The 26,857-nt window shown below is 42.2% G+C and overlaps 1 protein-coding gene across 14 annotated transcripts in view; it reads right to left on the reverse strand.

Moving 5' to 3' along the window:
- The window catches only part of KIAA1217 (KIAA1217 ortholog), a 774,831-nt gene that overhangs the window by 292,379 nt on the left and 455,595 nt on the right, over nt 1–26,857 (reverse strand). For all 14 annotated transcript variants that reach the window (XM_029236747.1, XM_029236752.1, XM_029236745.1 and 11 more), the window contains one exon: nt 21,514–21,797. In XM_029236747.1, coding sequence (XP_029092580.1) covers nt 21,514–21,797 — 284 coding nt within the window. The remainder of the gene's footprint in view (nt 1–21,513; nt 21,798–26,857) is intronic.

The following is a 26,857-nucleotide window of genomic DNA, read 5'->3' on the forward strand; positions in this document are numbered from 1 at the left end:
ACAATGCAGAGAAAGAGACCTCAATGTTTCCAAATAATTTTTGGCAATAACTCAGAAGAAAAAAAAAACCATATTTACCCATACCTGGAGCTCCACAGGTGAAGCGGCCGTTGAAGCAGAAAAATCTAATTCGGCTCCTGGAAGTTTTTGTCTCTAATGGACTCCGGGGTCATCCTTCCGAGCTGTCAGGTAAACCCCCCTCCATGTCTCTACTGTTTTCTTTTGCAGTTTTTCCCAGTGAAACTCTTTTGTCATTTGCATAAAAGCTACTTCCAGCCTATAGGACTTTTTGAGTAGCTACTTGTTAAATTGGCTGTCTTGACATGCTCTTTCAAGCAAGACATCATAAATCTCCACGGAAACCCTAACCCCACCTGCTTACATGCCAACGTTACCTGTCGGGCGAAGACTTAAACAATCATCTGAAATTGTTCATTAATGAAACCTTTTTAGGGGCTTTGGATCTCTGTACAGTATAATTTGTGCTGTTGGCAGAAACTCTGCCAAGAACGATGGCTTCATTTTCAAAGCCTGAGCTGTTTTGCAGAAAACAATGATCAAAATTATAGGCATTCGTTAATCTGCCCCTCCCTGTCCAACAATGCGCTTAATCGGTTGAAGAAAAACCTACAGTGGGCCATGTGCCTCTCTCTGCAGGATAAAGTTACGTTGAAAACTTGGGTTTTGAAAAACCTTCTATGAATACTTCTAAGGCTTTTCTACTCCACTCTCCAGCAACCCCCTTCCTGCTTTTTACCAGCAAAACTTGCAAAACAGGTTCTTTGCTGGAATGTGAGAGAGAGAGAGAGAGAGAGAGAGAGAGAGAGAGAGAGAGAGTGAGTGTGTGTGTGTGTGTGTGTGGTGTGCATTTTCTCTTGGCCTCTGTGTTTGCAGAGGTGGTAGGAGAAGGTGCTGAGAATTTTTTTAACTCTTTCCTAACATACTCACATCTTTTGTACGTTTGTCCTAGTTTATATATGTTACCACAATAGCACTGAAATCCATGTTCTTCACTTTTCTTGGGAAGGGTCAATAGGCTCTAAGATATTCAATCCTTCTTTCATTCATTCACTTTTCACTATCCCAAATTTTATGGAGTCCCCAAATTTGTGCCCAATCCCTCTTGGTGACCCTGGGCTCAGCACCTTTTCTTCTCACCTCTAAATTCACCCCAGACACACCGCATACCCCCCAAGTCCAAGATCCATGATGTCGAGGTACCAGAAAGGTTTGAATGGGACTTCCTCCAAATCTGTGAGAATTTATAATAATATTGTCAAATGGTTATCAAATGCCATCATGGAAAATTCTTCAGTGGGGCTGAGCAGGGAGCTGGGGAGCACCTGAAGGCAGCTTCCAGTAGCATCTACTATAACACTGCAGTGTCCTGGGAGCAGCAGGGGCTGAGGGTGCAGCCTGATCTCATTTGCCACAGCTCCTGCGACAGGCTCAACAGCTCTGTCCTCAAAGGTCAGAGAGCAAATACTAACCCCCCCACTACCGGGCCCCGGGCTGAAGCTGCCCAGGTATTTGCAGAGAGGGTCATAGGTAAAAGCACCATCTTCACAAACTCAGAATGGCTCTTTGCATGGAAGCAACAGTAGATGCTTTGGATCCCCAACCTTGACTCTTCTGAGAGTTTTGCATCACCATCCTTCACAGTCCACAGATGGGACATTACCTTCTAAGGGAACCGAGAACTACATGGGTTTAAGATAGCAGCCTGAGTTGGAACACTCCTCGGAGCCAAGGCTATGTCAGAGACTCAATTACTGCCTCTGTGAGATGGAAACACATCCAGATGAAGGCCATGCTCGTGCTTTACCCAGTGGGGCACAGACAGTGTGAAACAAACAAAAACAAGCAATAACCAGATCTAGGCTTTGTGCGGTGAAATTCAAAGATGGAGTGGAGGGCTTCCCTGGTGGCGCAGTGGTTGAGAGTCCGCCCGCCGATGCAGGGGACACAGGTTCGTGCCCCGGTCCGGGAAGATCCCACATGCCGCGGAGCGGCTGGGCCCGTGAGCCATGGCCGCTGAGCCTGCGCGTCCGGAGCCTGTGCTCCGTCCGCAACGGGACAGGCCACGACAGTGAGAGACCCGCGTACCGCAAAAATAAATAAATAAATAAAAATAAAAGATGGAGTGGAAGCTCTATTCAATTTTAGGGTTATTCCTCAAAGTTCCGTTAGGGAGAGGAGCGTGGGAGAGTTGATGCAACCATCAGAGTGCTTATAAATTATGCCAGATCTTCCCTTTGGGTTATTTAGGAAATGACAATATCTCAGCTTTTACTTGCTGAATTCAAGCTTGGAAAAGAGAGTGAGAAGAGTCAGAATCTGAGAGTCAGGCAAGTGGAGACAGTCCCACAAATAACTCAGATGTGAAAGCCACTTTAGATTAACCCATTCATTCATCACTGACCGAAGACTCTGTAACCAAAACAATGACATCATTATGATATGTGACAATCTTGAACTATTTAGAGTGGGGAAAGTTTTGAGCAGTAATCTCGGCAGTAAGGACAACACACGTGAGGGCTGTGCAGAAAGGCCAAGATTTGCTGAAAGGTGACCAGTCCATTTCTGATTTTTCCTACCATCCCCCAAATGAGGAAACCATCAAGTAGGATGAAGCTTTAACAGCACTGCAGCATTGCGATTTGCCTAACAGCAACTTAGCACCACAGTAACCCAGTCAAAGCTCAATATATGCATACTCCTGGGCTATTTTGTTTCTAAATTTAGCAACATTTTAGGTAGCCATGATGGACTTGGATGGCATATAAATTCTTTCTCTTGAATTTGTTTCATCAAACCTATTTTATAACAGACATAGAAAGCTGCTCACTGAAAAAGTCCATGGAAAGATAGGAACACAAATAACTGGGGAAAGACACTGGCTTTCACCACTGATGGCCTGAATTTTTGTTTCTTAAAAACATGAGTTGGAAGTGTCACGTAGAAAAGGAATACCACTTTGAGTAGAAAAAAAATAGTACTTTCATCATGAAAATAACCAATCTTTATGTCACTTAAGCCTCATAACAGTAGTATGATGCAAGAATGATGGATATCCCCATGCTGAGAAAGGGAAAGTGAGCCTAAGAGAGGTTAGGTAATTTGAGTGATGGCTACTAAGTGTTGGAATCTCGGTTTGAATCCAGGCAGATCCAAGATTTGAATCCAAAACTCATGTGCTTGGTAATGCCCTGGCGGTCCAGTGGTTACGAATCCACGCTTCCAAGGCAGGGGACACGGGTTTGATCCCTGGTCGGGGAGCTAAGATCCCGCAGGCTGTGTGGTGCAGACAAAAAAATAAAATAAAATAAAAAACAAAAAACCCCACCAAAACGCATGTGCTTAACCACCAGACACTGCTATCCCTAGTTTAATAAAATTCCTTGTAATTGACATGACACCATAAAACTTCTAGAAGAGAAGACAGGCAAAACATTCTGAAAAAAATTGTAGCAATATTTTCTTAGATCAGTCTCCCAAGGCAAAATAAGTAAAAGCAAAAATAAACAAATGGGACCCAGTCAAACTTATAAGCTTTTGCATAGCAAAGGAAACCATAAACAAAACAAAAAGACAATCTACAGATGTGGAGAAAATATTTGTAAATGATGTGACCATCAAGGGTTTAATTTCCAAAATATACAAACAGCTCATACAACTCAATGTCAAAAAACCCAAATAATCCAATCAAAAAATGGGCAGAAGACCAAAACAGACATTTCTCCAAAGAAGACATACAGATGGCCAACAGGCACATGAAAAGATGCTCAACATCGCTAATTATTCGAGAAATGCAAATCAAAACTACAATGAGACGTCACCTCACGCTGGTCAGAATGGCTATCATCAAGAAGTCTAGAAACAATAAATGCTGCAGAGGGTGTGGAGAAAAGGCAACCCTCTTACACTGTTGGTGGGAATGTAAATTGGTACAGTCACTGTGGAAAACAGTGGAGGTTCCTTAAAAAACTAAAAAGAGAGCTGCCATATGATCCAGCAATCCCACTCCTGGGCATATATCTGGAAAATGTGAAAACTCTAATTTGAAAAGACACATGCACCCCAGTGTTCATAAACAGCTCTATTTACAATAGTCAAAACATGGAAGCAACATAAATGTCCATCAACAGATGAAGGATAAAGAAGATGTGGCACACACACACACAGACATACACACAATGGAATATTACTCAACTGTGAAAAAGAATGAAAATTTTGCCATTTGCAATAGCATGGATTGACCTTGAGATTATCATACTAAGTAAGTCAGACAGAGAAAGACAAATATATGATAACACTTAAATGTGGAATCTAAAAAGTAACACAAATGAACTTATTTACGAAACAGAAACAGACTCACAGACATAGAAAACAAACTTATGGTTCCCAAAGAGGAAGCGGAGAGGGATAAATTAGGAGTATGAGATTAACAGATACACTCTACTATATATAAAATAAACAACAAGCCCCTACTGTATAGCCCAGGGAACTATATTCATTATCTTATAATAACCTATAATGTAAAAGAGTCTGAAAAAAATATATACACATATTTATAACTGAATCCCTTTGCTGTACACCTGAAACTAACACAATATTGTAAATCAACTATGCTCCAATAAAATAATTTGCTTATAATTGGAGATATTAAATAGTAACTAAACTAAGCTATGCTGAAAAGATTTATTTAGCAGACTAATCTGAAAATATATACAGCCGTCCCTTGTTATCCACCAGTGACTGGTTCCAGGACCTCCGCAGGTACCGAAATCTGCAGATGCTCAAGTGCCTTGTTCAAAATGCTGTAGTACAGTCAGCCCTCCGTATCCACGGATGCAACGCCCGCAGATAAGGAATGTTGACTATACTGGATTGTAAAGGCAACACAGGCTCTCTGCACATCCTCTCATATATACCAAGTCAACAGCTGGTATGGGGGCTGGAACAGTCCAGACCGAGATGTTCCATCAGCATAGCAGCATCGGCGGAGCGGTGGCATTTGTTTAGCTTTGGGCTGTGTGGAGGCCTGCAAGGGCTTCATGGAACAGGATTAACATGTTACAGCTCATAACCCTGGGACAAACAGAACCACTACGAAACAGATAAGGTTAACAAAACAGCAGGCTCTCAAAAAGCACCTTCAACCTGAAGTTCTGGTGTAAAGAAAAACTGACCAACATTCAAAAGAATAAAACAAGGATACATTTTGTAAATCAAGAGCACACTACAGAGTATCACCAAAAGCATAAGAACACTTGGATTTTTTAATGAAGCAATGGAAACCAACTGTGGTAATTCCCTAATGCTAAGTCCTTGATCTGTGGCTCTGTTTTTGTTTTTAGATGTCATTTGCTTTAGAAATTATCCATTCACATTTAGTCAGCTTTTTCTATGGTACTGAGGTGATGATTAATTTTATGCGCCAACTTGGCTAGACTATGGTGCTCAGTTGTTTGGTCAAACAACTGTCTAGATGCTGCTGTGATGGTATTTTTAGATGTGATTAACATTTAAGTCAGCACACTTTTGAGTCAAGCAGATTGCCCTCCATAGTGTGGGTGGGCCTCATCCAATCAAAGCCTTTGCCTTAAGAGCAAAGACTTAAGAGTTTCCAAAAAAGGAATTCTGCCTCAACACTGTAACACAGAAACCCTGCCTGAGTTTCCGGCCTGCCAATCTTGGACTCAAGGCAGCAACATCAACTCGCACCTGAATTTCCAACCTCCCAGCTTGCTCTACAGATTTCAAACTTATCACTCCCTACAACTGTGGCAGCCAAGTCCTTAAACTGAATCAGTCACTTTCTCTCATGCTCACTCTTGTTCTATCTCTAACCTATGGTTCTGTTTCTCTGGAGAACCGTAATAGAGCAGATACTGCCAATACGCTTCTGTCCAGTCTTGTTTCCTGGCTCAGGTCCTGGTCCTCTTCTATCTCCGACTGTGTAACAGTCATTTTCACTTGGAGCTCCTACCGTCATGTCAAGTGCGGTTTGTCGAGACTAAAACTTTTTTTTTTTTTTTTTTTTGGCTGCGTTGGGTCTTCATTGCTGCATGCGGGCTTTCTCTAGTTGCGGTGAGCGGGGGTGACTCTTCATTGTGGTGCGTGGGCTTCTCATTGCGGTGGCTTCTCTTGTTGTGGAGCAGAGGCTCTAGGCGCATGGGCTTCAGTAGTTGTGGCACGCAAGCTCAGTAGTTGTGGCTCGTGGGCTCTAGAGTGCAGGCTTAGTAGTTGTGGTGCATGGGCTTAGTTGCTTCACGGCATGTGGGATCTTCCCGGACCAGGGCTCGAACCCGTGTCCCCTGCATTGGCAGGCGGATTCTTAACCACTGCACCACCAGAGAAGTCCCAAGACTAAAACTCGAGTAACTGTTTAGTATTAGTGAGTGTGAATGGTAATTTAATAAAGAATAAACATATTTGCTATCAAATTAAGATGAAGGAATATAATCAAGTCCATTGGTTATTACACTAGATATCAAAGGACTGAATTTTCCTATTAAAGACAAAGACTGATACATTAGGCTAAAGAAGCAAGCCAAATTATATGTCATTTCTAATACATACTCATTAATAAAATTTGAAAATAGATGGGTAAAACATACCAGACAAATGCAAACAAGTTTAAAGCAAGAGTGACAATGTTAATATTAAGAAAAGTTAACCACACACTAAACAGAATGTAAAAAGACATAATTTAGGAAGAAGGACTAATCATCGCAAATTTGTTTGCAACAAATAAAACAACTAAAAAATTATAAAGCAAAAATTCTTAAGAATGCAAGAACAGGATAAAGATACAAGTATAGTGAGTGGTTTTATTATACTTTGTTTAAAACTGAATAGCAGTAGAATAACAAAATAAGGACTGAGAAGCAATGAGTGATAAAAACAACAAACCTAAAAAACAAACAAACAAACAAAACAACAAGAAACCTGACATATATATGTGCATGCATGGGCATATATAAAAAACACAAAATAGGTAATTTTCCATGAATATTTATGGCACACTTACATTGACTGCATATTTGACTTTTCAAAAAAATGTTTTTTTAACAAATCCTTAAACAAATTTAAAGGTAGGAACTTTACAGACTGCATTTTCTGATCACATCCAGTGAAATTATAAATAAATAATGATAACCTCAACTACTTGGAAATGAAATATTCCTGGGCAATCCTTAAATAAAAGAGAAAAATCAAAACTGTAATTTTCACCTTTCTTTAAACAATGAAACAGAAAATATTTCATATAAAACTGTGGGACAGGGAATTCCCTGGTGGTCCAGCGGGTAGGACTCCACACTCTGACTGCCAGGGCCGGGATTCAATTCCTGGTCAGAGAACTAAGATCCTGAAAGCTGCACGGCACAGCCAAAAACAAAAAGAAAAACAAAACCAAAAATACCCCCCTGCAGGACATGGCCCAAGCTGGCGTCAGGAAATATTTGCCCTTAAATGCCTTCATTATTAAATAAGAAATACTAAAAATAAGTGAACTCAATACACATTCTAAGAAAGTATAAAAGACAATGATAACTTAAAAAACTAGGAAAAGGCGACTAAACTATAATAAAAGCTGAGAGTAACAAGATAGCAAACAATAATATGGAAAAGAAAAATGAATGCAAACTGATTCTTTTTTTTTTTTTTTTTTTTCCGGTATGTGGGCCTCTCACTGTTGTGGCCCAAACTGATTCTTTGAAATAACAAATAAAGCAGGTAAACCCGAGAGTACACAAATGACATTTGTTCTCTAGAAGCCTGTATGGGCACTAAGCTGCCTGCTACTTAACCAGAAGTAAAACAGATGTTGTACAGAGCAGCTGGAGAAAGAATCACAGAGATGGGACAAGTACACGGCTGACTTGGAAGAGCGACGGTTCTCACACTTTTAATATTCAGCACTCTTTCGTATATGAGAATGTTCCGGTCTAACTTAAATGTTTAAAAGCTAAAAGGAAAGAAAGAAGGAACAAAGGAACGGGAAAGGAGGGATAGAGGGAGGCAGAAGGACCCAAAAGATGGAATCCACCCACAATAATTACAGTACGTACACCTGTTCCTTTCTCAGGTACATCGCTACCTAAAGTATTACACCAACTACCTGCTCTCCCCTCAGCATCTCGGTGCTGTCCGAGTGGAACTGCTGACTGGCCCAGCGGTGGTCTCAGTAAGTACTCATGAAACAAAGTCCTCACACGTTCATTAACCCCTAAGTACCTCTTAGGTGCAAGCAGGAGATGGAGCGAAGCCTCTTACTTAACTGCAGTAAGTTGCACCTCCCTCCACACTCTGTCAAAATCAACACCTCGGTTCAAAGCTCCATCTGACAGCCCATAACATTAACCCACTCTTCACGATTCACCTTCACACCTGCGCAGGGTCTGAAAACCTCAGGTTAGGGCAAGGGAAGGAGAAAGAAAAGGCCAGACACGACAAAGATGCCGAGATGGGAATGCAAAATGAGGCTGGCGCAAAGCAGGGCCCTGCGAGGGCAAATCTGAGAGCCTTTCAAAAGGAAGACACTATAGAATTGTGCCGAAAATTCCACTGAGCTTCAGACCAGATCTTCCCCCCCATATTCCACCTCCAACATCAGATCCCAAGTGTTAACACTGGTGTCCTTTTCTCCCCATTCCTCTTGTGATAGTGGCTGTAACCTTCAATGGTACTCCTCTAGATCTTCAGTGGGTCACACAATATGGATGGATGCAGACAGCTTAGTGACTTGCACAAGGAGATGGCACAGGTGGGAGAAGAATGGGAACAAGAAACCAGGTTTTGGGGGGCCTCCCTGGGTGTTCCTGCCTTTCTGCTACACCGCTGCAGCTCTTCATACCTTCATCCTTCTCTAATGAGTCGCCAAGTCATTCTCATTTTTTCTTTTCTTTTTTTTAAAAATGTATTTATTTTTGACTGCGTTGGGTCTTTGTTGCTGCACGTGGGCTTTCTCTAGTTGTGGCGAGCGGGGGTTACACTTCGTTGTGGTCCATGGGCTTCTCATTGCGGTGGCTTCTCTCGTTGCAGAGCGTGGGCTCTAGGCACAAGGGCTTCAGTAACTGTAGCACACAGGCTCAGAAGTTGTGGCTCTAGAGTGCAGGCTCAGTAGTTGTGGTGCACAGGCTCAGTTGCTCCATGGCATGTGGGATCCTCCCAGACAAGGGCTCAAACCCATGTCCCTTGAACTGGCAGGCAGATTCTTAACCACCACGCCACCAGGGAAGTCCCCATTCTCATTTTTTCATTCGAATATCTGATGTGTCATCATCCTTCTATTCCGGCTGAGCACCATGCCTACTGCCACTACCTTGGACCTTATCACAGCCACCTGGACACTCCATCCGCTTCCAGCCAGCACCCAGGCTTTTCACATGGTCCCTCCTGCGTAGCACTGGAAAGCTAACCTTCAAACTTGGCTTTTATTCCAGTTCCCGGTTCAAGGCTATAGCGGTACCCTGTGTCTGCCATTCTGAGATTTCTGCCAGACATTCAAGGTCCAGTACAGTCTGACTTCCCTTTACTTAACTCCACTGACCTCCCCCGGCTTGTCCAAATGGCACTCCCACGTCACTCAGACTGGCCTACTCATTGACTCACCAGGGAGCCACCTCCATTCTTGTCACATCACTGCCTCTCCTGGCCACTCCTCTCCATCAGAATGTCTCCACACCTTCATCATATCATTCAGACCATAATCTGTCAGTAACTTTGCCATAGATATTTGCTGAATACCTACTATATACTGGGCATTGAGGAAAAAGATAATTAGGACAGTCTCCTGTCGCCAAGACCCTCAATCATTCCATGAGACTCCATTCGACTTCTGATCTCCTGTATGAAATCTTCCTTCTCTGAAATCTCCCACTGCTCTGAATACAAGCTTTCTCATAACATTCCACCACTTTCTAACGTGTCCCATAAAACAAGAGTACCCAACAATAATTCTTCAGCAAACAGGTTTGGGAAACACTGCCTATTTCATTCCTCACCCGCCTGCTCCCAAATCTCCCACCTGGGATTCACAATGCCTTCTGGCACATTAAAAGATCTGACCAGCCCTGCAGTGTAGAAATTCATTTAACTTTGGTTAACCAAGAATGTCCCCAAATTAGAAACTTTCTCCCCATTCCCGAAACAGCTATTAACAGCCCAGGGATCTAGGATTCTGTAGAACATACTTTTACAAAATGCTGGTCTCAATCATCGCCATTGAGAACGTACACTGTTTCGTGCTGCCCTAATGGCACTGGCCTTGACTTCCCCAGGAGAATGCTCTCCTTGATGAGAAGAGTTTTGACATGCATTCAACACCTGTTACAGCAGAGATACATTATCTCATGTAATCAGCGCCCCAACACTATTATCTCATTTCTATGGTTAAGAAAAAGCCTCAGGGAAATGGTCTGACTGGCCTGCAATCACACGGCTGAGTATCTTAGCATATATCAACTCACTCATATTGGATCCAAAAGTTGGTACTCTTTCCACTAAAGCGATGTACACTTGGCAGGGCAGGTATTGTGTTTTGTATTTTTTATATACTGCCCAATGCCAAGTTCATAGTGTAGGACCATGATAAGTAACAATTTGACTGAATTAATCCAAGAAAACACTGCAGGGGGAAGGATGAATAATGGCAAAGAAGTGAGCTTGATGAGTGAGGAGAGTTAGGACAATTCAGACGTTTGCAATATAACTTCTGCATCAATGTGTGGACTGCATCCCGCCGGTCTTTTTTGCATTCCTCAATACCAAAATTTCCATCTAATTTGGTGGCAATTTTCTCTAGGTTTTACTGATTATCACTTTCCAGGTGTCTCCTGCCACTGCACAGCTCTACTTGGGTTTTTGACTTCCCCCAACTTTCCCACCTACTCCCAGGCACCCTTCAGCAGATTTTCCAGTCGAATCTTATTTGGATTCTTTTTTTTTTTTTTTTTCTTTGCAGAGCCCTTCTTAATATAGCACTGCTCTCAAAATGTGTTCTCCTGCTCTTCCTCAACACTAATTAAAATGAAAGCTAACGCGGGGGTTGGTGGCACCCAATTAAACATGGATCAAAAGCCATGCGCTATGAATGATCCCCATTCAGTATTCTTTCTCTCTTTTTCTGTATCCTGTATGATTAATGTAAACTCGATGTCAAGTTTACAAGTAAAAACTACACCCCCTTGAATTTAGTCTTTTTTTACTGAGTCCCCACCACACATCGTACTACGTAATATTCCAAATCTGCTGAAATACACCTCCCCCACCCTCTAAGCCACAGTGCAAACAATCAGTCTTCTGGGAAATGCTTCCAGGCCAGCTCTTTCATCTGATTCCTTGAGTAGCATCATCTGTTAAGTGTCATAATGCTCCTTCTGCTTGTTTTTTTTACTGTTGTTTTCCATCACATCCAACTTTAGATGACTATTGTTTCCCTTTGACATATCTAATAGGATTTGAAATTTCTGAGAACAAGAAATTTTTTTATACTGATTCTTTCAGTCCTATCATATTCTTTATTCACAAGCCTCTGGTAGTTCATTAAATACATACTCACACATACACTAATATACATTCTCCAAATACACTGTGTAATCCCGTTATGACATGTGCTCCTTTCATCTGGAGGCACTGCTCTGGCAATAGAAACATTTTCTCAATTTTTACCTTTCTCAGATACACACCACGATTGATGCCATTGCTTCTCTTGTGCCAAATTCCTTTTCTTCCCCAAACTGATTAAAGGCTGATCTAATCAGGAGGCTGGTACTTCAGCCATTCTGGGATCACCACTAAATTTCTTACATATTGATGCTGGGCAAACTGCTCCCCCATTCCAGTCCTTCCTTATTTCTTCAATGTTTTGGAGTATCTTTGGATTCTGTCACTGATCAGAAAGATGGGATAATCTGGAGGGTAAGAGCAAGGCTCCCAAACCCAGGTAATAAGATTAAGTCCTGGTGCTGCTACCTACCTGCTGTGTCACTTTGGGCAAGATCTAACTGCTCTGTGCCATCTGTTAAGTAAAGTTCATAATAAATAGTGCCTACCCCACTGGGTTTGGGGGAGGATGGACTATACTTGTATGTGTAAAGAGCAACAGTGCCACAGTTTTGGCGGCTGCTGATAATATGTAGTCCTTGTAGGTCTTCTCCACTTTTCCACCACGATAAATAACAGCTGAGAAAACAGTGCTAAAGAAAACCTGAACGTTGAACTAAGATTCTCTCTACGTGCACGGCAGTCTGTGTAAGGGTACTTCTTCCCTCTTCCTGTTTTGACTTGGTATTATTATTTGCTATGCATACGCTGTATTAGATTTCTTAACTGCCAAGAAGCTGTTTCCTTTTCCCTTAAGATTTAGGCAAGAAATTGGTCTGTAAACCCCAATTCAGTCATCAGTTTAAACAGTGAAATATGTTTCTGATGCTAAACATGGCTATTCTACCGTCATCTTCCACTTTGGATTAGGATAAAGTAATAGCTCTAAAGAGGAAATTCTTAGCTGGGGGGTCCATCTCCTTTACTATAACTTATAAGCTTTTCATTTGTTTATTTATTTATTTACAAAACATGTATAATTGTATAAAACCTATCCCCCTACAATGTTAGCCTTTTACCAGATCCCAAGCCCTCCACTACGTCTATGGTCTTAGTGTATCTTTAGTTCCCATTAGCCTTCCTTTCCAGGCTTTGCTGATACATTGATCCATGAATATCAATGCATATTTGTGAATTTTGAACACTTCACATATCTGGGTTGATCAGGGTTAAGACAAATGGGATAGACAAAAATGTGATTAATTTGGAGCTTTTCATACATGACAGAGGGACTACATCTATCCCCAAGGTATAAACTAATAGTCTGAAATCCATGGCATGAGGCATGACCCACTGTGATGGAAGTTCTGCTATGACACAATTAAATCCATCAAAAATAAATCTAAAGATGTCATTACATGGGGATTAAGAGAGACAAACCATTATGGATAAAAAAAGCTACGAGGATATACTGTACAACACAGGGAATATAACCAATATTTTATAATAACTATAAATGGAGTATAACCTTTAAAAATTGTGACTCACTATCTTGTACACCTGTAACATATAATACTGTACATCGGGACTTCCCTGGCAGTCCAGTGGTTAGGACTCCATGCTTCCACTGCAGGGGGCACAGGTTGGATCCCTGGTCAGGTAACTAAGATTCCGAAAGCCATGCAGTGCGGCCAAAAAATATATATAGGGGACTTCCCCGGTGGCGCAGTGGTTAAGAATCCGCCTGCCAATGCAGAGGACACGGGTTCAATCCCTGGTGTGGGAAGATCCCACATGCCGTGGTGCAACTGGGCCCGTGCACCACAACTACTGAGCCTGCACTCTAGAGCCCACAAGCCACAACTACTGAAGCCCACGCGCCTAGAGCCCGTGCTCCGCAACAAGAGAAGCCACCACAATGAGAAGCCCATGCACTGCAATGAAGAGTTAGCCCCCACTCGCTGCAACTAGAGAAAGCCCGTGTGCAGCAACGAAGACCCAATGCAGCCAAAAATAAATAAATAAAATAAATAAATGTATTTAAAAAACCCCAAAAAACAAATATATATATAGTACATTAACTATACTTGAATGAAAAAAGGTGCCATTACATGTAGATGTAAATATATGTTAATATATTTATATTACATATAAATGTGATTGATCCTAGCGTACAGATAGGCATCAAGTGTTATGTACAACAAAGTAGATAAAGCCATTCATTACATTTGGGAAAGCTAATATAAGGAAATGGGGGTGGGGGAGGATCTCTTTCTTAAACTAAATTCCACAGCCAAAATCTGCATAAACCAAATATCCCTGTAGGTGCTAGAACCAAGATGCTGTGGTGAAGGGAAGTGACAGATGCCACTTCTGGGCCAACACATTTAAGAGTCTGTGCGGAACCATTGGCTCTCTCTTTCCCTGTCACGGTGACTTGGAATCCATGTGTTAAGATGGCATCACCACACCATGGATATAGCCTGAATCACAAAGTCACTGCAAGGACAGCTTCTCTGGAGAGGTGTGCAAATAACTGACTTTGTGTGCATGAGAAATAAAACATCCTTGTGTCATATCACAAAAAACCTACAGGGTTTACTTGTTATGCAGCATAATCAAGACCATCCTGATTAACACGTCAGTTGTAAGGTATACCTCTCCTCTTGGCTCCTTTCTCTTTATAACTCCCATTTGAATGGGGCCAGCCAGCTACTGAAAGCTAGCATGCAAGGGGGAAAAGTCAGCAGAGATAACCTGCACCATCGTCTGTGATTTGTGACATCAAACGCCTTCCCCACAATAATATGTTACTTGCTTTGCCCTAAAATCGTGTTACCCTCATTCTTCGTCTGGGAGGCACACAGCACAGCCCTTGAAATCACAGGCTCTCTGCAACTGGCAGTATTTTGATCTGGTAACACTGCCTCCTCTCATCTATGAACTTGGCTTTTCATCCAGAAAGCTTCCTCTACTGAAGGTAAGGTCAAGATCATATAAATTGTTGGTAGAACACTTTCCTTTTTAAAAACTATTTCACTTTCTACATTCTGTGTATACTTCACAGAAACATTCCATAGATCCTTATAATTTCCTTGTTTTTTGCAAGACGGAGGTTTTTTGGGGGGTTTTTTCCCCCTCTTTCTTTCCATTGTTGATACCCTTGATTGTTCTCAGTGAGTTACTAAGGAACAGGAGTAAGAATGCCTTCATTCTACCACCTGGAAATGGTGCTCACTTCTTTTTTTTTTCCTGCGGTACACAGGCCTCTCACTGTTGTGGCTTCTCCCGTTGTGGAGCACAGGCTCCGGACGCGCAGGCTCAGCGGCCATGGCTCACGGGCCCAGCCGCTCCGCGGCATGTGAGATCCTCCCGGACCGGGGCACAAACCCGTGTCCCCTGCATCGGCAGGCGGACTCTAAACCACTGCGCCACCAGGGAAGCCCCAACAGTGCTCATTTCTTAATACCTGCTCTTCTGATTCAAATGCAGTTAAGACTTCTCTTGTCTTCTGTCTTTAACCGTGTTATTTTCATGATTCTTGACAAAATCAGTTATATACCATCGGAAAAGGAGATGTCAGTCAAAGGAATGGATGTTTATTTTTTAACTGATGTAGAGTTGATTTACAATATTGTGTTAGTATCTGGTGTACAGCAAAGTGATTCAGTTATATATATATGTTTTTTCAGATTATTTTCCATTATAGGTTATTATAAGATATTGAATATAGTTCCCTGTGCTATACAGTAAATCCTTGTTGCTTATCTATTTTACGTACAGTAGCTTGTATCTGTTAATCCCATACTCCTAACTTATCCCTCCTCTCCTTCGGTAAACAAAAGTTTGTTTTCTATGTCTGTGAGTCTGTTTCTGTTTTGTATATAGATTCATTTGTATTATTTTTTAGATTCCACATATAAGTGATATCACATGATACCTGTCTTTCTGTCTGACTTACTTCACTTAGTGTGATCATCTCCAGGTCCATCCATGTAGCTGCAGATGGCATTATTTCATTCTTCTTTATGGCTGAGTAATATTCCATTGCATATATATATACCACATCTTAAACCAACTGACTGTTGATGGCCACTCTGGTTGTTTCCATGCCTTAGCTATTGTAAACAGTGCTGCTATGAACATTGGGGTGCATTTATCTTTTCAAATTAGAGTTTTTGTCTTTTCCTATGTATGCCCAGGAGTGGGATTGCTAGATCATATGGTAGCTCTATTTTCAGTTTTTTAAGGAAACTCCATACTGTCTTCCATAGTGGAGGAAGGGATAATGTTGAGCTTGAACTTGAAACTCTAGTTCCAAGTTCCATAGTACAGCTCTTCACTAATGGATAAAGTTCTTTAGAGGCTGTTTAAAAGACTAGCATGAACTAGAACTTGAGATGGTTCTGAGTAAACAGACTGATAGATATCTCCCTTATCTTCACTTCCACAGTTGGCAGCATAATTACATGCAAGCTCCAGATATGCTGGACTACATACAGTAGACAGCGGAAGCGGTGCCCAACTCACCAGGCACTGAGAAAACAGCTCTAGTGTCATTTCCACATGGACACACAAGAGAGACACTAGGGAGACCTGAGGGGCACTCAGAGACAGCAACAGGTTGGACAAAATGCCTCCTGGACTTATGGACCCCATTTCAGATACTGTCATTGTTCATGTGCTTATCTCCTTATTTTGACCCTCCACAATGTTCACGTTAAAGGAAAATAACCTTTATAGCTCTCTCACTCTTTGTACTAAATGGAAGAACACATTAGACTTTTAAGTTAAAATGTACAGTGGTCCCTGGGAGCCATGGGGGATTGGATCCAGTACCCCCTTCGGATACCAAAATCCAAAGGTGCTCAAGTCCCTTACACAAAATGGCATAGTATTAGCATATAACCTATGTACATCCTCCCATATACTATAAATCATCTAGGTCACATAATACCTAACACAATAGAATGTTATATAAATAGTTGTAAGTATAATGCAAAGGCTATAGAAGTAGTTGCCAGAGCTCAGCAAATTCAAGTTTTGCTTTTTGGAACTTTCTGGAATTTTTCTTTCCCAATATTTTCTATCTGTGCTTGGTTGAATCCAAGGATGTGAAACCCGCAGATACGGAGGTCCGACTGTGTTCCTCTTTCCTCCAAAGATTTGACCACATTAGATACAAGAATACACATAAACTAATACTCTGTAGAATACTATATACCTAGTTAGTTAAATAGAAATTCTGTGTGTAACTAGGAATAAGGACTGAATAAGGACTGAAAAATTATTGAGACTAGGAGTGGACAGCTGGCTTCTGTAGGAGAGAGGCCAGTTGGACATTTGTTTCTTCACTAGAAAAGACATGAAAGAAGAGCACTTCCAAACTGTAGAGTGACACAGTGACGATGACCGAGAGAGATGGCTGAACTACAGACCTTTCTGAACTCAGAGCTATTTCAAAAAAGTAACTTTCTGTCAAGGCAAAATATATACTGGAATCTATTTTCTATGGTTATCTCATATGCTCGGGAATTGAATAAGATTTCTCTTTTTAAAGAAATGGCAATGGAATAAATGTCTCTATTGCCTGACCCACTGTGAGCTACATAATTTGTTATCAAAACTTTAGAAAAATGAAAGGCAGAGGAAGCAAACACCAAGGTCAATAACAAACGGAGAGACCACAGACTTGGGAAATTCAGACCCTGGCTGACCTGCTGGCTTCTTGACTTGAGGGAAATTGTTTGGCCTTCCTTAGCTTCTTAGCCTCAGTCCCTTCTGACTGACCAAACTGTCATCAATCTCTTTACCCCTGGATTCCCCACCGCTATCTGTACCAAACAAATGGTACCTGTCACATTCTAATTGTATTAGAAATATTCACTCATTCATTTGTTCATTCAACAAAAATTAATCATGCCTAATTTCGGTTGTGTGCTCCCATAAATGCTGACTTCACAAAGGTGATTCAGACAAAGCTCTTGCTCCAAAAGCATATTTTAGATGGGAGAAGAAACAAGTAAAAGCACAATAAAGGCATGATTAGATGCTACGATACAGGTACTGCAAGATGCTATGACCAGCTCAGCAGGTGTGGCATTTAGGCTGGATCTGGAAAGATTAGTCTCTGCATGTGAATGCCTCATTTCTTTTACTGACTTGAAGGCAGGGGCCATGTCTCTTTGTCTGTATTTCTCACAATGCCTTTTCCATGGTAGGTGCCAAATAAATATGTATGGGATGCATAAGTGAAAGAAATCCAAATTGGAAGCTTTTAATGAAGGAAAAATATGAGCGAATTTCAGAAATGTAACAAAATTGTGCTCTGACAATGGGAAAAAGTAACTCCTTCAGGTACTCAAATATGTGTTGATAAAAAAGTGAAATGACTTTAAACACTAATTTGAAAATAAGAGCCTCCGAGGCTCTTCTTTTGGACATCACAAATCAGAATACTGTAATGCTAAGAGCTGCCACTGAAACAGGAAGAGAATCCATCATTTTCTTTCTCGATACTCTGTGATATAGGTATTATCTTCCCTTGACAAATGAGGTAACTGAAACAGAAAGATTAAGTCATTAGCTCCAAATCATGCAACGAGCACATGGTGGAGACTGGATTCCAACCCAGTCCTGCCTGACCCCAGAGCCAAGCCTTTTCACTGCCAGATGATGCAGCTTCACAGCCTGACTGACTCACAGGAGTCTGCTGGGGAGTCAATAAAGATTCTGTCTACTATTATGCAGATAAGCTCTATCCGGCAATACTGTCACCTGCATTTTTTAAAGATAGTAGAAGAGAGTAAAGGAAACCTTTGTGCTTTTCAATAATTTAGACAGAAGAAAATTCTTGACTGACCTATTTTCAAAGTCTCCAGTATAAGTTTTCAACCAGGAATCTTCCAAGTGTTTGAATTCATATTTCAAAACATAAGGCGTGCTCTGATTCTCCTGATGTTTGATACCAAGGAATTAGAACCTGGATTCCCTCAGCACCAAGATATTTCATGTATAGTACTGGATACAGCATTTTCGTCACGTTATCCTTGACTTCTCTCACTGGCACTCTTCTCACTAAGGCCACTTTTCTGGGAAGCAACCAAGAAAACAGCCACCAGAAGAGTCTGTGGTGTTTAGAAACTCCCTATCTGGAAAGTGCATCAGACTTGTGATATTTGCATTCCTCCTTACGGCCGGTCACGTGATCTTCCTGTAAAGGAAGCCTGGAATAATCCATTGTCAGAAGGTCAGGGAGGAGCAAAGCGTGTTGTGGAGAAGAGGACAGGAAAGAGGAAATGGGCGGTAGGAGAAAAAGAATGAGAAAGACAGAAGGTGAAGTGCTGCCTATAGGAATTTCCTAGGTCGTCACCTAAGCTTATCTCTAAGGTTTACAGTGCTGATTAAGGTTCCTTTGCAACACAGCAGCAGAAGGAAAAACGTACACACAGATCCACGCATCACAACCTTTCCCCTTTTGGATAGTCAGCTTGGAATTCATCTCAAATTACCCAACGAAGGGGCAGCTGACCAGCCGTGGCCAGACTACATTATGGCGGAGATGCAAGTGACAGGAGATTGGAGCTTGAGGCCACTCAGCCACATTCATTACTGTCTTTTGACACCATCGCCCTTTACAACCTTCAGGTTATTTTTAGGCTCCCCATATAATAACTTTATCCAAAGCCATCATCATCATGGTAGTAGCAACAATTATGACATCACAAATAATAACAGTTACAGCAATTGAAAAAAATTTTTAATGGAAAATTTACCACTTTTGACAGACTAATTTCTATATTTCTCTGCAAAATAATACATTTTAACTTCAAAAATATACATTTGCCTTCCTCACTCAACACAAATCAACTCTCTAGCCTCCTTCACCCAGATCGCTGTCCCTATAGCCTCTTTCTCTGTCCCTTTGTCTCTCTCTCTCTCTCTCACTCACACACACACACACACACACACACACACACACACACACACACCCCACGTCCCTTACACCTCATACACAGACCATACTATCTGCTCTATACGCAATGATTTTCAACTAATAGAACAGTGGAATAAACAAGGATTTAGACTTAACTGGATTCAAATTCCAACTTTTCTTTAGCAAATTGTATAATCGTAACTGTCCTGAGTTTCCTCAATCTGAAGAGCACTGGATAAAGCATCATGCCTCATATATTATGCCACAGAGAGAGGCACAAACTCCATTAATTAAATGGAGAGTGTCCAACTATCGATAGAAAATAGAGGTATTTTTGTTATATGTCAACTATATCTCAATAAAACTGGGATGGGGAGATAAATTTAAAAAATAAATAAATAGAAATAAAAGAAAATAGGGGTATTTTCTATATATGCCTGAAATGAAGATGGCCATCCTTTTCTTATTTACTGAAGAATTAATCTGCTCATCTCAAGTACATCAACCCGGATTCATCTTTTGTTTCTCTTCTTCTGGGCCTACTGCCTCTTGGGAATGTGAACTTTTCAACATACAGTTCATGAGGCATATTACACATTTTTAGGGACTCTGATGAAGATTTCATAGAAGAGAAGCTTCCATTTAAAGGGGCACAGGAGATTGAGGATAAAGTATAGATTTAAATTACTCAGGCTGGTGCCAATCTCCATTTCCACGGATGATCAAAAGCCGAGTTAGACATCGCTTTTGTAACTAACTGGCGAGAGAGCAGACTTAAAACACAGAGCTTGTCTGTCTACCTGTCTCTCTACTAATTTCGATTAGTGTCGAAATCAATAACAGCCTGCCCTTGTCCCGACCAGTCCTATGGCTAAGTGTGCTCGGCTTCCATTACCATGGTCTCCATCCGCAGATGGAGACGCCTATCTGTGAGGGGTACAGAGGAGGGTGGCCCCCCATCTCCTGTAACCCCAAACCCACGCTGTCTGCTAACAAGTAACTATACACACAGCCAAGAAACAAAAGCATCCCGAGTCACAGTTGGGTGGTATCTGTATGGTTGTCAAGATAACCTGAGAAAACACATAGCTGATGACAGCAGAAAGCCAAGCGCGCGAAAGGAAAACATCTCCGATTAGAAGAGAGAAAAGAGCAGAAAACAAAACCCTAATGTCAGCTTTTTAAGGAAAAGGTGTTTATCACAAGTCTACCCCTTTGCATGCTCTGTTTTAGCCTGAAAAATCTATGTACGTATGTATGCATGTATTCATTCATCCACTGTGCCCAGCACTCAGTGCTATCGGGGTACACATTAGTTGGTCCCGTGCTTTACTCAGTCAAGTGATACCTGTGCATTGCCTGCACTTTACATGTATTTGTGGTTGAAGCTGGGACGCTCTTTTAGGGGAACTGCATATCCTCCGGATCTCTCTTCTCTCACCTCCGGTTCTCTGACTGTTGCTGATAAAGAGGGCTAAGCCGTCAGGTCAAACCAATCTGCCTCCTTCCCATAACCCCGCAAAGAGATCTGGGACAACGCAACAGTGGGCACAATCCACTCAACTATTTGTTTCCCCTTTAAACTGAAGGTCTTTACTTTCCCTCATGTTCATTAAAGAATGAGCTTTGCACGGGGAGGGGGAATCGGATGAAGGTGGTCAAAAGGTACACACTTCCAGTCATAAAATAAATAAGTTCTCGGGATGTAAAGTAAACATGATAAATGTCATAACACTGTTGTAGGTTATATATGAAAGCTGTTTAGAGAGTAAACCCTAAGAGTTCTCATCACAAGGAAGAAAATTGTTTTTCTATTTCTTTCATTTTGTATCTAAATGGGATGATAGATGTTCACTCAATGTTCTGTGATAATCATTTCGTGATGAATGTAAGTCAAATCATTATGCTGTATACTTTAAATGTACAGTGCCACAGACTAATTATATCTCAATAAAAGTGGAAGAAGAAGAAACAAAAAAAAAAGAATGAGCTCTGCAGAGTGAAATGGCACCATATATTTGTACCTGGTCTCTCAGCCTCTCTTGGTGGCCCATGATGGCTGTGGCATGATGGGGGTATTTCTGCTTTAGATGTTCTAGGAAAGCTTCTCTCTTACGATCCATCTCTGATGTTTGCATTCCCAGTATTTCTTTGGAACTTCGAGGTCCACCTAGAGTGTGTCTCCTTGGGATGTTTCGGGAAGATTTGGAAGCTGAAACGCGACTGTTTCCATTAGAAAGGCGTTCCTTGGTTCTGCGACATTCTGCATCTTCTAAGGATGCTACCTGCGAATTGCTCTTTCCTTGTTCTGAAAAACAAAAAAGATACAGCTCACAATTAATGATTTCACACTAGAAATCTCATCTACAGAGCACCAAGAGCATTTGGAGCAGCTGTTAAAACATGAATGCAACTTAGCACATTTGTGCGTGTGTGTGTGTGTGTGTGTGTGTGTGTGTGTGGCAAGAAGGGGAGCAAATCAACAATCGAAAGAAATATGCAAAACTGCACTTTAGAAATCAAGATGTTGCAGCAAAAACTCTACAATTTCTGACTCTTTCCCTGAGGTTATTCAAAAACGAGAACCCCTGGTCGGACTAGTTTGCAGGCAATTTGGGTTAACACTTCACCTTCATCTGTAATTACAGAAAAGTTAACTTCCGTGATTCTGATTATTTCTTTATTTTTAAACACAGTTTCACCCTGGTAACAGGATTTTTTATATTTTTATAATCTGAAGGTGGTTTCTGAAACATCTGTTTTATCTCCAAGACCAAAAATAGCCGTTATAATCATGGACACGTGAACCACTTGAAAATTCAATTTCTCCCTGTTATCACAAACCAAGCAAGCCGAAGAATATTGTTACAGGTAATAATCGAGGGGAGGTAAAGGCTTAGACACGTTTTACTTGAAACAGACTTTATCTGAAATATTCAATGAAAAGGGAAGAGAGATGGTGCATTTTGAAGGTCCTGATCCAGACACCTGGCCTCTGAGCTGGCCAGGTAGGAACAAGTGATTCCTACTTAGAACTGAGCAACTGAGGCCGGCAATGACCATGCATAGCGAATCTCCACTCATTCTCAACGGATGGCAAATGGAGTGTCAGGTTTGAATATTCCAGTTAACTGAGAAAGAGGAGTTACTTCCTTTTTTTTTTTAATGAATTTATTTATTTTTTATTTATTTATTTTTGGCTGTGTTGGGTCTTCATTGCTGCGTGTGGTCTTTCTGTAGTTGCGGCGAGTGGGGGCTACTCTTCGCTGCAGTGCGCAGGCTTTTCATTGCGGTGGCTTCTCTTGTTGCGGAGCACAGGCTCTAGGCACCCGGGCTTCAGTAGTTGTGGCACATGGGCTCAGTAGCTGTGGCTCACAGGCTCTAGAGCGCAGGCTCACTAGTTGTGGCACATGGGCCTAGTTGCTCCGCGGCATGTGGGATCTTCCTGGACCAGGGCTCAAACCCATGTTCCCTACAATGGCAGGCGGATTCTTAACCACTGCGCCACCAGGGAAGTCCCAGGAGTTACTTCTTAAAAAAAAACACCAAAACAAAACAGAACAAAAAACAGAATAGGGAGAGAGAGTAATAAGCATTCTGAAGTACTTGAGAAGCTTGCAAGTTCTCTTCATGGAGAGCAGCTCATATACAGTAACACAGACGCAGGCAGAGTAAGGTATCCTCGTCCACTGAATTCCCTGGAAAAGCACAGGGCTGGGTCTCAGGAGTCCTGCCTTTAATCCTAGACTCAGGACAAACGATGGGACCTCTCTCAGCCTCACTGTCTTCATTAATAAAATAAGCATGGTTGAACTGGTATTAGATATGCAAATTTAAATCTTTTAAATACTCTCTATTTGTTAATTTTTTAATTATTTTTTGGCTGTGCCACACCACGCAGCATGTGGGATCCCAGGTCCCCGACCAGGGACTGAACTCACGCCCCCTGCCTTTGAAGCACGGGGTCTTAACCACTGGACTGCCAAGGAAGTCCCATTTTTTAATTTAAAAAAATTTTTTACTATAAATATACTCTAAATTATTTTTTAAAAATGAGTTTCCAATTTAAGAGTGTATTTGCTAATTATCTTTAAAAATTAAGTACAGAAAATACACCCAATATTTAAGAGTTTTAGGATAGAGTCTCAGAGAACTAAATCTTGACACCAGTGATATAAACCAACACGTGTCCAGAGTTTACACGTAAACTAGCTCCTCCAGAGGCAATGACACCAATACAGTTTCCCTCTTCTTTACCTAGAAATGCTCGTGTCTAGAACTGTAGGTACAACAGCCTTGCTTAGGCACAGAAAATACTGTAATCTCTGGCTCTTTGTCCTGCTCCAGTTTTTCACCCCTAGATGTGTGTTCTGGGAATAATTCTTCTCGTTTACCCTTCACTTCTCATTACGTGGCTAATTACAGCATCTCCATCAGATACTGATGAGGAAAGGGAAGGAAAAAAAAATAGCCCAATTAGTTCATTCTCCTTTTCATTAGTTTCAGCAGTACGTTTAGAAGGGGGAGAAGACAGAACTATTGGATTAAAAGACATTGAAAAAAAACAAATAAATAAAAAGGCTCTGGGACTCAGTATGAAACCAGGGAGGCTCAAATCACTCCTGAAATAATGGAATTGAAATCTGGAAGAATGGGTGGAAATGGTTCCCTTTTTCTTCAAACGATGAGAAGAAGAGTCTTCCACTGAAAATCACCTTGAACATGGGAGCACCTCAAGTTACGCAATTATTGAGTGAAGTATTTTTTTCAACAGGGAAGGGGATGGCGGTAGGAATTACACAGAAGCCCTGAGTACTAGGCCCTGCTCCACTGCCAACTCTACATGTGGTTTTAGCCAAGCCGTCTGGTGTCTGTCTGTCTTGATTTCCTACCTACAAAATGGAGAGTGCGATAACATTACCTGTGCTATTGATACTGCAGGATCAATAAGAAAATTGTGAGAAGAGAACGCGACTGTTTATTATGAGCTTTCATGCATGTGTTTCCCTGCATGAGCTTTCATGCATGAGCTTTCATGCATGAGCTTTTTTTTTTCATGCATGAGCTTTCATGCATGTGTTGGAATTTCCCTTAGCACCCAGCCCATGCTAATCATTAGTAAGCATCCAATAAAGACCTTTGGGTTGGAAAAAAAACAAAAGATATAGGGAGAGTAACTATAATTCCATTCACTTAGTTTACCTTCTCATTATATGGGCTCACGTGATGGCTACCTTATTTGTGGTTTCTTCTCTAACAACCCAGAGGTAATAGGATCTACGGGATAAAGCCAGGTGCAGAAAATGCCGTATCTCAGGTTGGTAAATATGTGGGCAATCTGAAGAGGTTCAGCCTTATCTTTTTGAGTGAGTGTGTGCATGTGAGTTTTGTATTAGCCAAAATTGTTATATATGTGATATAACACAGCTGACTTCCAAATGGATTTTTACGATTACTTCTTTTTTCTTTTTTCTTTTTTTTTTTTTTTTTTTTGACCGTACCACACAGCTTGTGGGATCTTAGTTCCCCAACCAGGGATTGAACCTGTGCCCCCTGCATTGGAAGCACGGAGTCCTAACCACTGGACCGCCAGGAAATGCCCTTGATTACTTTTGACATCATGAAAATAATATATTTGAAAAGTCATCCAGGACAGCTAGATTAATTAGCAGGATGGAATCGCTGGGAAGGTGATTTCTTCACCTGGACATAACACACAAGTATCCACATACACCCATAAGGATAAACACTCCTGTTCTTCAACTACCAACAAGGGCAGAAAGTTCCATTCGGCCTCGCTTTGCCACACAGACTCACAAGAACCATTCTGTTTCATCTCAGGATCCTCAGAAGGGGTCGAAACTGCCAGAACAGCAATCCCTTGGAGACTGAAAAGAGTTTTGCACGTTCTTTGAGATAAATTGGGAAAGGAGCGGGGAGGGGCAGAGCTGGAGTTCAGAGTCCATCTGTCAACATCCACTTTTGAGCAGCCCCCAACTCTGCGACCCTCCAAGCCCCACCCTTCCTAACACTGCCCACTAAGAAGGTCACGTCAATCTTAGGTTACTTCTCCATTTTTTCTGTCGTGTGGATTCTTCTGAAATGTCTCCAGGTGCTTACGGAGGTTTAAGGCGAGGTGGAGGGCAGCAGCGAACGGCACCAGTGCACTGCCCCTGGCAGACACCTAACTGCCCTGGGCGCCCACTCCCTCCCCGGCCTCACCTGCCTGCCCCTCACTCAGCTCTGGGCCCCATCTGCTCACGGGTCCCCACCAGGCCCCTGCTCCACTTTCACGGCACCCATAACAACCCAACTCTGTTCCCACACGAAGCCTCCCGGTCACTGGAGCCTCTCCCACCATGAGACTCAGTTCTTGGAAGCCACCGACTCCCATGCCCGAGGGAGAGGAGACTGCTCTCCCATTCCGGTCATCTGGGGAGAATGGGATCTTTCAGCCGAGGAGGAAGCAAACACAGGGGAGCAGCAGACGATGTGTAGTCACAATTCCACAGCGCGGAGTCAGAGATCTCAAGTCCCACCAATTCCTCACCATCCACATGGACATGCTGTCCCAGGCGTGCAAACAGAAACACAGTGCTAACCCTTGCCTGGAGGGCACTTTGGTGCTAACATTTAAGTCTGGGTGTGTCGAGCTGTTTGCTATTCTGGGAATCCGGGTCAAACAAATAATGAAGCTGGAGCCTGGAGACAAGGCTTCCAGTTTTCCCTCCCTACCCCTCCCCAGCCCAGAGCCATCCCTCAGGCAGCTCGTTTCCAGCTGGGAGCTTCCAGGGGAGAATGGCCCCTCCAACCTTTCCCAAGCAGGAGTGGGTGGGGATCAAGAGAGCAGAAGTGCCAGAGAGAGACTCTTTTGAGTTTCAAAGGGCCTCCCGACTGGGATGGAGACTTCTGGAAAGGAAAAGTAGAAAGTGGGGACATGGGGAGGGGCAGGTATGTACCAGGTATGCCGGGGAGGCAGAGGATTACGGAAGATGGGTCATCCAAAGGTACACACCCACACAGCAAATCATCCTGCAGGCGGGAGGCCGCGGGAGCTGCCGAGACTGGCTTCTTGGCCCCCTCTCGGGTTGCCTGGGCTGGGTCGGCTGACCTGCAGAACGGGATCCAGACCTGGCATCATTTAGGCATCCCACGCCTGCCTGCTACCTGAGAGCCAGGAACAGGGCTGATGGCTTTCCTGACATTGTATTCCTGGGTCAGATTAGGCAGCAACTGGCCTCCTAGGGAAGGAGTCCCCCACTGCTTCCTAGTGGCTGCTGGTCAGCTGTCTCTAAGGTGTCGCTTTTTCAATTGTGCCGGGATGCTCTCTTGCATTGGAACATCGCGGGGAGTTGCAGCTTTGACTCG

This window comes from Monodon monoceros, unplaced genomic scaffold (genome assembly GCF_005190385.1).
Source record: "Monodon monoceros isolate NGI ecotype Baffin Bay Population unplaced genomic scaffold, NGI_Narwhal_1 Super_Scaffold_21, whole genome shotgun sequence".
In the NCBI taxonomy this organism is placed as follows: Eukaryota; Metazoa; Chordata; class Mammalia; order Artiodactyla; family Monodontidae; genus Monodon; species Monodon monoceros.